At 37.7% G+C, this 17,452-nt stretch overlaps 1 protein-coding gene across 5 annotated transcripts in view; it reads right to left on the bottom strand.

Annotated features, from left to right (window-relative positions):
- The window catches only part of SPATA16 (spermatogenesis associated 16), a 261,200-nt gene that overhangs the window by 57,625 nt on the left and 186,123 nt on the right, over positions 1-17,452 (bottom strand). For all 5 annotated transcript variants that reach the window (XR_004232757.1, XM_031957676.1, XM_031957674.1 and 2 more), the window contains one exon: positions 10,074-10,221. Coding sequence is in view for 4 of the 5 variants with exons in the window: in XM_031957676.1 (XP_031813536.1) it covers positions 10,074-10,221 (148 nt within the window). In the remaining variant the exon portion in view is untranslated. The remainder of the gene's footprint in view (positions 1-10,073; positions 10,222-17,452) is intronic.

Below are 17,452 nucleotides of genomic sequence, written 5' to 3' on the forward strand. Positions count from 1 at the left end.
AAGTGGCAGGCTTGAGATTTTAATTCTATCCTCTTACGTCAAGTCCAGAATTCTTTCCTGTCCTAGCCTCATAATGCCTCTTAATAATAATAATAATAACCAACTAGTATTTATATAATGTTCTAAAAGCTCTTTACATATACTATCTTATTTGATGCTTATAATAACCTGTGAGTCAGGTAATATAATTACCCCATTTTGCAGATGAGAAAACTAAGGTACAATCAGACAGCTAGTATTTTCGGAGGTAGGATTTGAACTCAGCCCTATCCACTGTGGTATCTAGCTGTTAAATTAAGCTGGTTAGAACATGGAGCCAATGAAGTTAAAAGTTTGATGTCCTATATCACTTGGTGACTACTGTCTAGACTAAAATTTAGTTCTATTATCTTAGATTATGAATGACTGGTTATTGGTATAGAAGACTTCAAAGATATGAGATTGCATAATTATCTCATCATACTTTTAATGGGATCTAGCACTTTGGCAAACAGATGGTAGTCTTCTGTACTTGGTGTCAAGAAGGCCCGAGTTCAAATTGTATTTCAGACCCTTACAAGTTGCGTGACATTGAACAAGTCACTTAATGCCTTTGAGTGTCAATTCCTTATCTGTAAAATGAGGGGATTGGAACTGATGGTCTCTTTTCAATTCTAATTTATGACCTTCTCAACCATGTTTTCTTAGTTCAAGGTGAAAGTAGGAAAACAAATTAAAGTATAGGACTTAGTTGATGTGATCATAGCATTTAATGATAAAAACAGACAGCATTTTTATAATCTTTTAAGGTTGGCAAAGTACTTTTGCAAATGCAAAAATCTCATTTTATTCTCATGATGGTCCTGAGAAGCAGGTGCTATTAGAATCTCCATTTCTATAAGTGAGGAAACTGAGGCTGATAGGCATTAAATAACATGTCCAGGGTTACAGAATTTGTAAGTGTCTGAGTCAACATAGGAGCTTAGGTTTTTCTGACTCCAGGCCTACAGCTCTGTGCTGGAAGTGGCTATTTAGATCATTTAGTCCAAATGTGTAATTTATATGATGAGGAAACTGAAGTCCTGAGAAGACATAAGAATCACCATCATATGTGTAAGAGTAGTAAGAGTCAGAATCTATGGTGACTTCTTTTTTTCAATATGATTCTTATGTATGTGGTATGAATCAAAAGACCTGAGTATCATGGATGGAGAGCAGGAAGGTACCTTGATGATCTTCTAGTCCATCAACTCCCATTTTACAGCTTAGGAAATGGGCTCAGAAAGATAATATCACTTGCCCAAGGTCATACAGCAAGGAAATGAAAGAACCAATCTTTGGATCCAGGACAGAGCTCTCTGCTTTTAAATATCAGTGAAGTCATTGAATGAGGAGTTTAAAACACAGAGGGGTACATTGTAGTCTTTCCAAATTCTTAGGAGATTTGGAGTGAACTAATCATGGTGAATTTATTCAAAAAGAATTTTTTTTTCTTTTTTTATAATAGCTTTTTATTTTTCCAAATACATGCAAAGTTAGCTTTCAACATTAACCTTTGTGAAACCTTGTCCAAATTTTTCTCCTTCCCTTCTTCCTTCCCCCTCCCCTAGATAAAAGCAATCTGATATGGGTTAAACATGTGCAATTCTTCCAAACACATTTCTATATTTTTCATACTGTGCAAGAAAAATCAGATCAAAAGGAAAAAAAAATGAGAAGGAAAAAACAAACAAACAAGCAGACAAACAACAACAAAAGGTAAAAACACTATGCTTTGGGGGCAGCCAGGTGGCACAATGGATAGAGCATCAGCCCTTTAGTCAGGAGGACCTGAGTTCAAATCTGACCTCAGACACTTAGCACTTTCTAGTTGTGTGACCTTGAGAAAGTCACTTAACCCCAATTGCTTTAGCAAAACAAACAAACAAAAGCTACTATGCTTTGATCCACATTCAGTCCCAACAGTCCTTTTTCTGGATTCAGATGACTCTCTCCATCACAAGTCTACTGGAACTGGCCTGAATCACCTAGTTGTTGAAAAGAGCCACATCCATCAGAATTAATCACCACATAATCTTGTTGCTGTATACAATATTCTCCTCGTTCCACTCACTTCATTTAGCATCAGTACAGACTTTTCTGAAATCATGCTACTGATTGTTTCTTATAGAACAATAATATTCCATAACATTCATATCCGCTAACTTACTCAGCCATTCTCCAACTGATGGGCATCGACTCAGTTTCCAGTTTCTTGCCACTACAAAAAGGGCTGCCACAAACGTTTTTGCACATGTGGGTCCTTTTCCCTTTTTATGACCTTTTTGGGATACAGACTCAGCCTATGGTTTCTTTGAAATAGCCTCTGTTCTGTAGGTTTGAGAGCTTTTATCTTCTTGAAGCAATACTATTTCCTCGCGCTTTGTCCATAACAAAATGGTCTGACATGTTGCTATAGTGTAAAGCTTCTCTTCTAAGGGTCCCCATTGTTTGGGGGTGGGGATGAGATGGGACTGTGCAGGCTTTCTCTTCTATTTTTCTGTTCTGCTTCAGAGCTTGGCTCACACCTCACTCCTTTCAATGTTAATACTTTGTCCTTCATCTGTCACTTTCTGGGTTTTATTTGGTCCTCTTTTAAAATTGCTATTCTCCTTTTCTTGGAAATTCTCCCCAAGTTCACAACAGCAAGAAACAAGCAACTTTCCCATGGTTTGTTATCATTCCTGTTCCAATAAAGAAGAACTCTCTTTTCACTTTAAAAGAATAGGTTGCTTGTCCTTGAATCCCACAATTCAAGGTGTTGTTGAGGGAAAAACGAGTTGTGTAAAGAGAATAGCTAGAGAACAAAACAAATATTCCCCTTGACTTCCATTATAATTTCCGAGATCTATTCCCATCAGAACACATATGATTTCTATAAGAAAAGTTACACTCAATGAAAATAATAACATATTGACTTTTGTGATTCTGAAGCATTTGTCTCAAAGCATGGGCACTGGAAAGAGCCCTGGCTCTGAAGCTAGAAGTCTTGAGTTCAATTCTTGCCTCTGACCTTATTTTTCATGTGACCTGTAGGAACTTTACTTAATCTTTGGGTTTAAGTGATGGAATGGACTGCTGGGTCCTTTTTACCTCTAGATCTAGATCCTATGAATCCTGCAGAGGTAGGACTCAGCCTCTGGGAATTTAGTTCTTTCTCTCAGACTTTGCAAAAAAACTGGTTGGGCAAATAACTCATATGGCTAATACATATAGGTAATTTAATTAAATTTATCCAATAAACTTATTTAATAAATGCATTCAATAAAACAATTTATTTATTTATATAGCTTAATGAACATAACTTATTTATTGAATTAATTTATTTAATTCAATTAAATTTCACTTGAAATCCTTATGGACTTCATAAGCCTTGATGGTTACCCATGCCTTTGGTGTAGTTGATTAACAAATTTCATTGGCAAGAAGGGGTTAAGTCTTTGTCGGTCTTTTAACGTCCTCCATTAAATGACCCCTTCCTACCTTTCCAGACTTCTTTTGACACTGACCTTTTTGCTGTTAGTAGAACCAGACATTCTTAACTCTTAACTCTGGGCATTTTCCTTGGCAAAACCTCACACCTGGTGTTAGTAGAACCAGACATTCTTAACTCCTAACTCTGGGCATTTTCCGTGGCAAAACCTCACACCTGGAATCCCCTCCTTTTTTGTTTTCCTGGTTTCTTTCAAGTCTCAGCTAAAATCCTCTTTGCTGATTCCCCTTAATTCTAATTCCCTTCCTCTGCTGATTAGCTTCAATTTATCTTGGATTCTTGTTTCTACACATTTGCTTGCCTATTGTCTTCCCCATTAGACTGAACTCCCTGAAAGCAAGGACTTTTGCCTTCCTTCCCTTCCCAGTGCTTATGATGGTTGTTTGGCCTGTAGAAGGGACTTAATATATATTTCTCGACTGATTGACTTGAAATCATGATGTTTCTTAGTGATAACCTAATGCTAATTCTTACCTATTGGCTAATGCTAGTGACATGATGTGTGGTCAGTGGTTTTCTATAGTTAATACCTACAAAAATAGAATTAGCTTCAGGACAATAGCACAATCAAATGTTTGCAAGTCGATGAAAAGGGATTATCTGATATGTCATCGACAATACGGGTAATGAAACTAATATATCCAAAAGTTTGATCCGATTTGTGTTCTTTAAATGATACATTTTGCTAATAAACTTGAAGTTTTAGCTACAAGTACAAAAAGTTTTGGGCTAATTAGTTGAGATGTATTTATAAAGAGCTTAACATAGTGCCTGGAACATATCAGTCATTTAAAAAATATTTGCTGGGGCCTTTTTTTCTATCCACAATGATTAAACAAAGTAGATGAAAAACTCACATTGCTCAGATTAGAACATGCAGCTGGATGAGTAGCCCACAAAGTTAATCAATAAGTTGACTCTGACAGGTGTTGATGATGGATAAGGTACTGATCTCAGAACTGGGTACAACGAAGCGACTAGGCTATTCTTTTCAGAAACTGGGCAGTATTTTTGATGACTTCAGTGTGCTTGCAAAATGACAGTTTATTTCTTGAACAATAATGTCCTCTTTCTGATGCTATTTAGGGACAAATCATGAAAAAAAAACATGATCTTAGGAGAATAAAAACTACAAACAACTCCAAACCCCCAAGATTCTGGTAAGCCACATGGTGGACATACGTAGGGTGTAGCACACCACTAACAATGATTTGAGCCATCATGAGCAATAGGGGACATTATTGAACAAATGTTGTCAGTTATGTAGAGAGATGGACAGCTAAACAGGGAAAGAGGGGTGATGTTTTTAAGAGAGAAAAAGAAAAAGATAAAGATCCAGGCACATAGGGAAGATAATCTATGGAATACTTCTATTGGGGATTTTTTTTTTCTTTTGGAAACTCATCCTTTGTATAATGGTACACATTACATAAAGAGTTCAAATGAGTCAAATATGGATTGCATTATACTAATTGACTTTATGACAATTTTGCTCAAATCCATTTATTTCACGATGTGGAAGGATACTATTTACTAGACTGTCTATATTCTGTCCCCTTTCAGAGGCTGGTTATAAAGAAGAAAGAGTTTGAACTCAAAAATTCTTGTTTGAGCTATAAAACATTCCTAGTACTTTTCCAGATGGCATTTAGAATGAAGAAATAGAGGGAAGAATACTAATTTTGTGATTTAGCTAGCATAAAGATGTATTATCTTTACTGGTAAATGATGACTGAAAGCTATCTGTTTAACTGGAAAGTAACTTTTATAGGTCTATTTAAAAACAATATATTCATTCTGTAGAACTATATATTTACTCTTGGGAATTAAATTGGACTGATGAGATAAAGTATTATTTCATCCACCTAAGTGCTGAAGTAATTGATATCTGAACCAGAAAACTTTTTCTATTAAGCATTACTAAGGATTACTGAATGTTTACTTATTCCATAAATAAATCTTGATATTTCCATCAAGAAAAGTCAGCATATGCTTATTAGATTACTTTATTATTATTAAAATACAGCCATGGCTGTAGAAAAAATATGCAGAATTGCATTCTTTTTGCTGGAATATATGAATAAAATCCCAGGCAAAACTTTATAAATGAAAAGAAAGAAATTCTGGTGCTAGGAAATTGTTATTTATTTGATGTACACAGACTACCCAGCATGAATCAAGCTGAGTTTTTCTTTTAACAAGAAAAATGAGTAGCTGCTGCTCTACTTTACAATGAGTACGTTCCCTCCCCAAGCAATATATAGTTTAGCCTTGTGATAACACATTCAGCTCTTATGTGAATTCAGACGTCCGTGGGTCTAATCATGTCCTTTGCTTTCCACCCTTCCTCAAAGGAACAAAAAACAATTTTACAGAACACAAACAGTAGATTTTGTAAACATTGTTGGCCTGTAAAACATTAGAGATGGACTCAAAGAAGATAGATCCAGGACTGGAAGGGACCTTAGAAGTCAGCTAGCCTAGTCCTCTCATCTTCAGATAAGGAAATTAAGACTTGGTGATATTAAATATTTTAACTAAGGTAACCCAGATGGTAAACAGCATCTAAAACTGGCATTTAAAATTATGTTATGATAACAGAAATAATAATGACGAGCATTTATATAGCAGCTAAGTGTTTCTTACCCAATTTGGCATATATTATTTGTAAGGCAAAGTCTTTGAAGAGAAGATAATTTTCAGTCTTAATGCAGCCTTAAGTTTAGCAGGTATGTTTAATAAAAGTATTTTTAGATGGTTGAAAATGGATGCAATTGGTGAATATTTATTTGGGAAAGGCTAGTGTGGAAGTGAGCTGTTCAGGGGAGGCACCTCTTCATGGTTTCCTGCCATTACTATTAGTTGCCTCCCTTGCCAAAAGAGAGCAGGACATTTTTCCCAGTCATGTGATCAGTGAGGGGTGAACTATCTGGGTTGAAAGAAGGTGACCTGAGTGTGGGCATTTTTTCCAAGATGCTGAAGCATTTGCCAGCCCTCATCTACTCCCCATTGGAGAATAGGAGGTATTAAGTATCTCCCTCTCCCTCCCTCCTTCTCTCCTTCTCTCTCTCCCCGCTTCTCTCCCCCCTCTCTCCCTCCTTCCTTGCCTTCCTCCCTCCTTTCTTCTGTCCCTTGCTCCTCCACCCCCCTCTCTGTGCATACATGTCACCTCATATGCAGATATATCATCTTTAGGCATCCATGTCTGAGTGCAATGGGGGAGATTGTTTTTGTGTAGATCTAGTGTTTTGAAGGTGTTTGCAAGAATAATAAAATGGAACTTTGCAAATCACAGGCCAATGGATATATGGCACTAGATTTAGAATCAGCAAGATCAGGCTCTGATTCTACCACTGATACTAGTCATGTGGTTACAGGAAAGCCATTTAAACCCTCCCCAGTCTCAGTTTCCTCATCTGTAATAGCACCTACCTCATAGAGTCATTGTGAGGATCAAATAAGATAATGTACATCAAGCACTATATAAATGTTGGATATTATTAAGGTACAATTTCTTGGTGCTTCTGTTTTCTCTTCCATAAAGTGGAGGAGGTGGATGTCAACCTGATGGCTTCTAGGGTCTCTTTCATCTATGATCCTATTATTCTATGAAAATTCTATAATATATTGTGGCTTCATCCTCAAAGGGACATTTATTAGGCACCTGCTTTGTGCCAGGCCCATGGCTAGGCATGGAGATAAAAAAGATGATACTGTGATAATAAAAGCTTACATTTTATAGGGAGAGAAGACATGAACACTGGATTTCATTTGTGAAGGGAGCTTCTATCAGGAAACTCTGCATTGAAGAATGTATCTTGGCTCTGTTCTGCAATATAGTTAGTCGTGGAGAGTTTCTGGGGGGCACAGAGAGGTTGTGAACTACTACAGGGAACACAGAGGCAGGCCTTGAACTCAGGTTTTTCTGACTAAAGGCCAGCTGCCTCTATGCTCTGCTAATGCTCATATACAAAGTCAGAATAGGAAAAAAAAAGGATTTCTAAGCTTTGATGGAAAACAGGAATACTTTTACATAAAGAATTATGTATTCTGGGGCAGCTAGATGCAGTGGCTAGAGCACCAGTCCTGAAGTCAGGAGACCTGAGTTCAAATCTGGCCTCAGACACTTAACACTTCCTACCTGTGTGACCCTAGGTGAGTCACTTAACCCCAATTACCTCAGCAAAACAAACAAACAAACCTTATGTATTTGCCATCTGAAAACAGAATTAAGTTGGGAGAGACTCATCGCCATGATTTTAGACACAAGGTCGTCAATATTTTGGTCACAGTGACTTGCCACTTAGCTCAGTAAGGCATGGAGAACTTGTGGTTTGCTTTGGTGAAGAGATTAGTCATACAACTGAAATCATGGCTTATGGAACCTTGGATGTTGGAGTTGGATGAGACATTAAGGAATTAGTTACTCTGGGGGTAGTTAACTTGAGTCCATGAACTTGTTTAAAAAACTGTTAACTGAATTTCAATATAATTGGCTTACCGGCTAATCTTAGGTATTTTATTTTATACATTTAAGGGAAAGGGAAGGAAGAGAATAAGCATTTATGTTGTACCTACTGTATGCCAAAGACTGTACTAGATACTCTTAATGATGCTCTTTTTAATTCTCACAACCACCCTGTGAGGAAGGCGCTGTTATTATTCCCATTTTACAGATAAGGAAACTTAGGCCAAGAGGCTTGTCCAGTTATCAGCTTCTCAGTGTTTAAGCTAGATTTGAACTGAAGCTTCCTAATTCTAGTCTCAGAGTTCTTTCTCCTGCTCCACCAGATGGCCTCTTCTAGCAAAGGTCATCAGACTGGCAAAAGCATCAATGACAAAAAAAGGATCAAAAACTGAACTGGTGACATATCCCATCTTCCTCAGTTTGCAAATGATGGGAAGTAGAATATAGAGAGATGAATCAATCATAGGGGAACAAACATTTATTAAGCACCTACTATGTGCTGGGCACTGTGCCAAATACTGTACATATATTATTTCATTTGATCCTCACAACAAGCCTGGGAGGTAAGTGCTATTATAATCATTTCCTTATTACAGATGAGGAAACTGAGGCAAACAGAGATGAAGTCACTTGTGCAGATCACTCAGCTAGTAAGTGCCTGAGACTGAATTTAAACTCAGCCCTTCTTGACTCTAAGTCTGGAGTGCTGTCCAAGTGCTAGCTCCAAGACCATCTCCTGATTTAATCTGACTACTGGCCAGATGGTTCTGGAGGGGAAAGTGAGGCTGGTAACTTTGCACAGCACCCCTCACTTTAATCCAATTCATTTGCATGTTGTGACATCAGCTCCTTGATGTCAAGTTTGGTAGTTACATGCCAAGCATTTATTAAGCATCCACTAAGCTCCAGGTGCTATGCTTAGTTCTGTTGATACAAAGACAGAAATGGATCCATTCTATCTTCAAGGTACTTACATTCTATTAGGGGGTGACTTGCCTAAGAACACACAGATAATCAGGGTCAGAGGTGGGGCTAGAACTCAGCTCTTTGGACTTCCAAGTGCCAAGCCTTTCTCACAAAACCCTGTCTCTGAATCTTCTGAGATCTGGAAGAAATATAAAATGCCCAGACTGTACAATTGTACAACCGAGAAATCTGAGCTGGTCATCTGGCCTTTCATTTATTCTTAACTAGGGCTCACGATAACCAGATGAGAGACAATTGTCCCACAGGCAAAGGACTCTGCTCTCCCTTGTTCTCCCCAGCCAGACACTCTTCCAGCAGGTCCCCTGAGATTTATGATTCATTATCATCTGCCGGTTTTATTTGGTAAACCTTAAGCACCTTGTTGAAAGAACAGTCGATAGTTCAAGAATTTGATCTGAAAGGTTTCTTGACAAACTGGTCCCAACCTTTTTTCTGTCTGACACGAGCTGTCTTTTTGTCCAAATGAGGGTCTCGATAAAAGGCAGTGTTTGGAAAATGCCAGCAAGTGATCCTTATAGAGCTGTGACCTTAGGGCACTGGATGGTTGACAACACTCACTCACTACTGTTGCTTCAAGGATGATAGGATTTCATCAAGGTGATACGGTGGATAGATGTCTGAGACGGATGCACTTTGACAAAAGTCCCAGGGGTACGACAGCAAGTCTTTGAGCTGTGATTCAAATCCAGATCTAGTGACGCCAAACTAAGTATACATTTTCCAGGATTTCATGGGCCTTTTCCCATAAGCACGACTACGAGGAACATGGCATTCCCCTCTTGATTATCTGGGGTCTCTTGGAATCCTATTTGGTAGAAGACAGGGATGTCTTTGCATATAGATCCTGTGAAGAATTGTGCCACAGAGGACATCAGCAAGTGTGGAGAGAAGTGAAAACAGAAATCAAGAGAGCATAGTTGAAAAGGTCCAAAGAGAACCTGGAAGGACAGACAATACTAAAACCAAAATCTAAAAGAATATCTTATCATGAACCATCAACCTTCATTCTCATTATACACTTACACATAACTCTATATTTAATTAACTATCATGATAAAAACTGAGTTAAGTATAACCATAAATGACTAGAAGCATGTTGGTTGTTACCTGTGTACATATACTCCACATATGCGGGGTGCGTTTTTGTGAAAACCTCCTTTACTTTCTCGATTTTGTCAGGCCTTACTTTTGTTGCAAACGGTGTGTACATGACCGAGAAGGATTCTGCTCTGGTGAGGGCTTCTTCGATCATTGCCTGAAAGGGAAGCAGAGACATGTGCAGAATGAATAAAAACATACCTACTTTTAGGAAGGCAAGAATATAATTACCTTCATGGTTGACTTAAAAAATAAATGTATCACATTGCAAAGATAACATATTTGGGTCCTGAATATTAATTAGGGAGAAATTCTAATTAGTTTTGGAAAATATAGTTTCATGTTCAGACAGTCAATTAAGTGGAGAAAAAAAAAGTAAGCCAACTTTCTCTAAACTGAGTTCAGATTACAGTACAAATCAAAATGTATTCTATTTTATCTTATAAGATACCATCTTTTACTCGCGTTTTTTCCCCCTAATTCTTAAGTATAGCATTGAAATTTGCTACTCAGGCAGTCTCTAATCAGGAATTAGGGAAGTGATCTTCAAATGTGAATTCAGATGATTGATTGCAAACATTTTGACCATGACTCGAGGTGATTAGCATTATTACCTCGTATATATTTGTGGGAAAACAATGCTTTTCTTCTTCTGTTCTTCTTTCTATCTCACAAAGTTAATGTTTTTGTTCTGAAGCTAGAACCAAGAAAGCCTGGTTTAAATGCTGTCCCCTAACACTTAACAGCTGTGATATGTTCTTATTTGTAATACAGGCGTGGCAATGATACTTGGACCATCTACCTCATGAAGTTTTTGTGAAGTTCTAAAGACATGATGTTTGTGCTTTCTAAGCCTTAAAACAATTATCACTGCTGTTGCTGTTATTATTTTATTATTATGATATAGTAGATAAAAGGTTGATCTTGGAATTAGGAAGCCTGGATTTAAATCCTGCCCCTGAATTTATGGTTAATTCTAATCCCAAACCTTTCAATACTCAAGCAACTCTTCAAGGCTCTAAGTTTGAGAATAGTTGTAAATTTACTTCTTTGGATGGACTTTTTTCACTGGGAGTTTTCCATATACTATACCAATGAAATCCCTTTAAGAGTTTTTTCCTATGTAATAATCGCCACAATGCTTACAGAGCCATTCGCCATTACCCCGGGCTTCTAGGTTATGTGAGGCTATTACTGTATGATGATAGATTGAAAAGAAGATGGCTCAGAATCTTAAAAAGGGAATTTGTATCCTTTCCCTGCATTCAAAGTCTCCAAGTGGGCCAGAAAGTAGCAATGTCTATAGTCATTTCTCATTATAGAAACTGGTATAAAAGGACATTGCCAAAATCCATCTCATTTCCGTACCCAACAATTGTGACTGACAATAATCAATAAAGAAAAAGAGCAATTTGAATGTTCAAGTGAGGAAGAAGGCATGCAATAGAACCAACATCAAATAATGTTATTACAAGTGCATTTGTTCATAAATAAGCTTCCGGTGGAAATAAAAAACAAAACCTTGATAATAGAGAGCCATTTTTATTCTGGAAAGTTAGGTAAAACCTACTATTTCTCCATGATGACAACTGGCCCCAGACATGTTTGCTTTCCTGTAAGTTAACAGTGTGAACAGGAAGTTATTTTGAATGTTGGGGTGGATCTCTTCCTAAGAATGGCACAAGAAAATGAATGGTGAGAGGGCAGATAGATGGCCCATTGGATTGAACATCAAATTCACTAGGATCTGAGTTTAAATTCAATCTCACCCACTAGTTTTGTGACACCACGCAAGTCACTTAATGAATGCCATGCAAAAAAAAAACAACCCAAAAACAAACAAACAAACAAACAAAAAAGCAAATTGAGTGACCCAGCAAATTTCTGTGTAAAAGTAAAATCTGTTATTGGTGAAGGGGTCTTTCTTCTAAATCACTGCTGTCTAAACTGAAGGAAGTAAAAATCAACCAGATGAAGAGAAAGAAAATGTGGATGATTAGGCAAACTGGATTGCCCAGGTCTGGGGATTCCAGCCAGAACTGCCTGCATAGGACCCAAGACCTGGTCTAAGAAGTTAGGGAAGTTTTGAGAATACTGAAAGATTGGAATTCAGGTAGCCAAAGTGAGCAACATAGGGCCCCAGGTGAGAAGGCTGAGTCACAGGGTCTGACCACTGCTCCAACTTTTAGCTAGCTAAGGTAAAGAGGGCAGAGGTGGACCTCCTAGCTAGAGTTTGGATATATAGAGAGGAAGGGGACCAGATGGGAGCAGCAGCTGGAAAAAGACAAGGCTTACCAAAATGGAGGAAGATTATAAATAATTTTTATGATTTGATAAAAAGAAATCTGTGGAGTTCTCCCTTCTTTTGACATCTGTAAGAGCTACCCAGAGTCTGTGGGGCATTGGTTAAGTGTTATATTAGAAAGTATTAAAAATACTTAGCACACAGTAAAGACCAGTCATACAATATGGTGCCATATCTTTCTGGAGATTCATGGAGCTTAGCTTCCAAATGTTGTCTCCATGCTTTTTTTTTCTCCCTTCTGAGACAAACGGGGTTAAGCGACTTGCATAGGGTCACACAGCTAGGACGTGACCAGATTTGAACTCAGGTTCTCCTGACTTCAGGCCTGGTGTACTATCCTCTGCACTACATAGGTGCCCCTTCATGACCTTTCTGAATGACTTTAAGTTAGCTCTTGGAGAGCCCTGAACTCCCTCAGTGTAAGGATCACTGTGTCATTTTTCCCCCTACTAAACTATAAGTGAAGTTGCTCCTGATGGGGATGTTTTATTAGAATCATGGCAGGATATGGCTGCTGTGGTTTTGATACCAAGGTGTTGGAGACTCCATTTGTCACAGTAATAGCTTGTGACTTGAAGTCTGGCCTTATGTTTTTGAAAGTTGAAAAAAAGAATTGAACCCTGATATTGTGAAAATGAAAGTTAAGAGTATATGTACTCATATTTTTTTCTGACAAGAAAAGCAGGTCTTTGAAGGTTTTGGGCAATAATGGATCCTCAGAAATAAAAATAGAATAAATTCAAGTTCAATTTACTTCTTATTTATTACCCATTAAAGAGTCCCCTTGAATTTGGATATATAGAGAAGAAGAGGACCAGATGGGGAGCAACAGCTGGAAAAAGACAAGGTTTACAAAATGGAGGAAGATGATAAGTAATGTTTTGTGATTTGATAACAAGAAATCTGTGGGGTTCTCCCTTCTTTTGACATCTCTAATAGCTGCTCAGAGCCTGTGGGGACGTGAAATGGTCCATTAGAAAGCTTAGACATCACTCAGTATGGTAACAGGCCAATTTATTTGTTGATTCGATTAATTTTGGATTCCTTAATCTTGCATTATTTCTAAATTTGCATATTCTCTCTTTGGTAAATAAATAAATATTAGAAAAATTCACTCTTCTGGACTAGAGAATAAACTATTTGGTGAGCAGCTGGAAGGACTAGGAAAGTCTATTCAAGAGAGGAGAAGATATAGCCAACCAAGTATTTAAAGAGATGTCAGGAAGCGAAAGGCAGAATTAAAAGCAATTGTTAAAAGTGGCAGAGAGGCAGCTTTAGGCTTGATTTTTGCCAATTGGCAAAATTTGCAAAAAAAAATTTTGGCAAAAAAAATCCCATCCTAAAAAGTGGGATGGGATGATATGAGTTGTGGTTCCCCAAAATGGGAGATCTTCTAGTAGAGATTAGATGATTACTTACTGGGTGTGTTGTAGAGAGTATGAGTTGGACCAGATGACCTTTCAACTCTATAATTTTGAAAATAGAATTTGGGATGCTAGAAAAGGGCACCCAGATCTTACAGCAGAAACAATGGGATGTGATAGGTAAATAGAGCTCAGGTGCATGCAAAGGAATTGGTTGACTCCAGAACTTCCATGAGGTTGATTAAGTACAGTTAGGATTTAATAATCAGAGAAGTATAGGAAGTTGAGAAATATAGGCTCCCTAAGGTCCAAAGGCAAGTTCCTTGAACTGGTCTGAGAAGAAGAGCTAGTGCTTCAGGAAGCTGATGGCAAGTCAGCAAAGATAAATATGAGTTCATTCTTTATAGTGACACCTTTGTCCCAAGTGTTCCACTTTCTCCTGAAAAGTTATATATTTGCTAACCCACAGACTATTTGATGGATGCTGTAGTGACCGTGAAAGTCCAACCCAATTGTTGATTTGGCTGTCTGAAGTACAGGAACAAACTCTTTGCTTTGGAATACTTGTGAAGAGACGATCCAGCCTGAATCTTTAAATAAAAGAAATGAAATTTAATTGTTTTCAAGTGGATATGGTGGCTCAAACTAGGCCAATATTGTTGCCCAGTAGAGAGGTCCTTAGAGCACCTGCTACAATGATAGAGAAGAATGTTTTACAATTTGGATCTCAAATACAGATTAAATGAATGCTTTGAAAATGTTCAAGTATGCTTGAAAACAGCTTATTTTCATAAGTAGTCGAAACATTCTTCTCGTATCCTTGCTAATACTATTGAGGGGGAGGGAATTATGTTAATATTATCTATGAAGAAATATTAACAAGATTAGAGTGGTAGGCTCATCACTAAGTTGACCATAGAATAATGAAATACTGGTTACAGCAACTAAGTAATTTACTAAAATTGTAGAAGGGGGCTTACAATTTATGGCTACTGGGGATAAAGGAAGGCAGCGTGTACATGAACAGAATGTCAAGTCCTTGAAGTGATGAAGATCCCATTGTGACCAGAAGGTGATATTATTATCCCTATTTTACATATGAAGAAACTGAGGTTGAGTGATTTGGTCCAGGGACACCTAACTACTTTCTGATGTTGAATTTGAACTCAGGTCTTCCTGAGTCTAGGTGGAGCACTTTAGACATCTGGCAATCAATGCTACTACTGCTCTTACTTCTACTTCTACTGCTACTGTTACTGCTACTGCTACTGCTGTTGCTGCTGCTGCTGCTAATACTACTATTGCTGCTGTTGCTATGGCTGTTACTACCACTGATGCTACTATTACAATTACTGCTGCTGCTGCTAATACAATTACAGTTGCTGCTGCTGTTACTATTCTTACTGCCACTACTATTACTACTGCTGCTGCAATATTACAATTACTATTGTTGCTGCTACTATTGTTACAATTATTATTACTACTACTATTGCTACTGTTATTATTACTGCTGCTGCTACTACTACAATTACTGCCGCTACTATTATCACTGCTACTGCAATACTACAATTATGATTGCTGCTGCTACTATTGCTACTATTATTTTTACTATTACTATTGCTATTGTTACTATTACTTTACTTTACTGCTACTGCTTGCTGCTACTATTACCACTGATGCTGCTACTACAATTACTGCTTTTACTACTATTACTCCTGCTGCTTCATCTACTATTATTGCTACTGCTTCCATTACTATAACATGATTACTGCTGCTACTATTGTTTCTTCTACTGCTAACTAAACAAAATTCAATGCAACCCGAAACCAGTGAGCACATTTTCTAAATATATGTAGTCTGGATTAAGAGAGTTTTAAATATTTCATAGACATTCACAAAATCTTAGAATTTTAACAACAGACAGGGGACAGCATTCCTAAGGCCTAAGGGTTCAAAGTTTGCCGATTTCTCAGAAGTTGTTTAGTCACAGAATCATAGATTTAAAGCTCAAAGCCACATCATACCAACTCATTGGTTTAGGGAGTTGTTTAACTCCCTATTTTTATAAATAAAGACCAGAGAGATCATATTTTTTGCCCAACATCATCAATCCAGTTTTTAAGGATTTATCTGAGGCCACCAAGCTGGATAAACAAGGGTTGGAGTCCAGGCTCTGGACTTTTTGTTTATGAACCAATATAATTGATACTTTTAAGTAGTCAATGAAGTTTCCGAAGAGGAAGGAAATAGAAGTTTCTGACTTAGAATGAAGGCTTACACTAGTTCTTAGAAAGGTCATCTCTACCCCCACATCTTCTTTTGGGAACCACAGGTTACTTTTTGCGTGCCCCTGGGCCCTTCTCTTTGTGTCCCCATCCTTTCAATGAATCCTTGGATGGGCTTATCTTTCCAGGGCATTGTTCATATTCTTGATCTTTCCCTTTTCTCCTCCCCAAATCTTTCCATCACAATCAATCTAAACTTTGTTCTTGGGTCTTATTTGCTCTGCTTTCTAAGGTGAAAGCTTGTCTGTTGTACTTATCTAAGCCAATGTCCTAGTAGGTGGTCATAGCTTGAATGAAAAACAATTTATGAAGTACTCACTGTACTAAGATCTGGGGATGCCCACATGAAAGTGACACTGTGTCTGCCCTCAAGGAGCTTACATTCTACCAGGGAAATGGTTTTGGAGTGGTAGGGAGAAGGGAACACGGGAGGCAATAGGCAAGCTTCCAGGAAATGACTGGAAATTGGTCTGATTGTGGGGAAGTTCCATCAGTTTCTTGCCTACTGCATTACTCCATGCAGACAGCATGGTTTAATTTTAACAGGGGCCTTTTAAAATCATAATGTCTTAGATCAAAGGAAAGAGACTAGCGGTGGGTATTTTAAGTAGCGTGGTAGACTTGTAGGGCAATCTTTTACTAGTCCTCAAACTTCATTTCAAGAGTAGCTTCCAGTTCTGCTCATGCCCAGATTTGGCTCTATCAGCATCATTAATAGGAATTGAATACTAATGGAACCTAAGAACTAGTTAGTAGGAATTAAAAATCTAAGTAATTGGGGACATGCAAGCATTTTCAATGGGGCAAATGCTTCAGTGTGGCCGGGCCCCCAATGAACCACTGAATTGGTCAGAGAAAGAGAGGAAGGGATGAGCAGGGTGAATGAGGATGGTCATTGAACCAGGAAGAGAGAGGACAAATGAAGGGACCAATGGCATTGAGCTCAGGGAGAGGATCGTGGATCAGACTTCACATGATCCCCAGAATCTTTTTAGTTTTATTCTGTTGTGTGTTATGTGTCCTGTTTTGTCTCTTCTCAACTCTTCTCTCTCTCTCTCTCTCTCTCTCTCTCTCTCTCTCTCTCTCTGTATATATATATATACACACACACACACACACATACATATATATATAATATAATATATATTATATATATGTATGTGTGTGTGTGTGTGTATAAATTAGCCTGAAGATCCCTTTACTGGGAATTTTTGAGTTTTTTATATGTATGTCTTCCTACTAGCCTGCTCCTCGAGGCTAGGAGATTTGTTTCCCTGGCAGCACCTACCATGGCATTGTGCATTCAGCAGATGCTTTATATGTATGGAATATTTTTGTTGAATGCTTTTCATCATCAATAATAATAACTATCACTCACATTTATATAGTGATTTAAGGTTTTTGAAGGGATTTATAAATATTAATTCACTTTAT

The sequence above is a fragment of the Sarcophilus harrisii genome, chromosome 3 (assembly GCF_902635505.1).
Source record: "Sarcophilus harrisii chromosome 3, mSarHar1.11, whole genome shotgun sequence".
NCBI classification, from domain to species: Eukaryota; Metazoa; Chordata; class Mammalia; order Dasyuromorphia; family Dasyuridae; genus Sarcophilus; species Sarcophilus harrisii.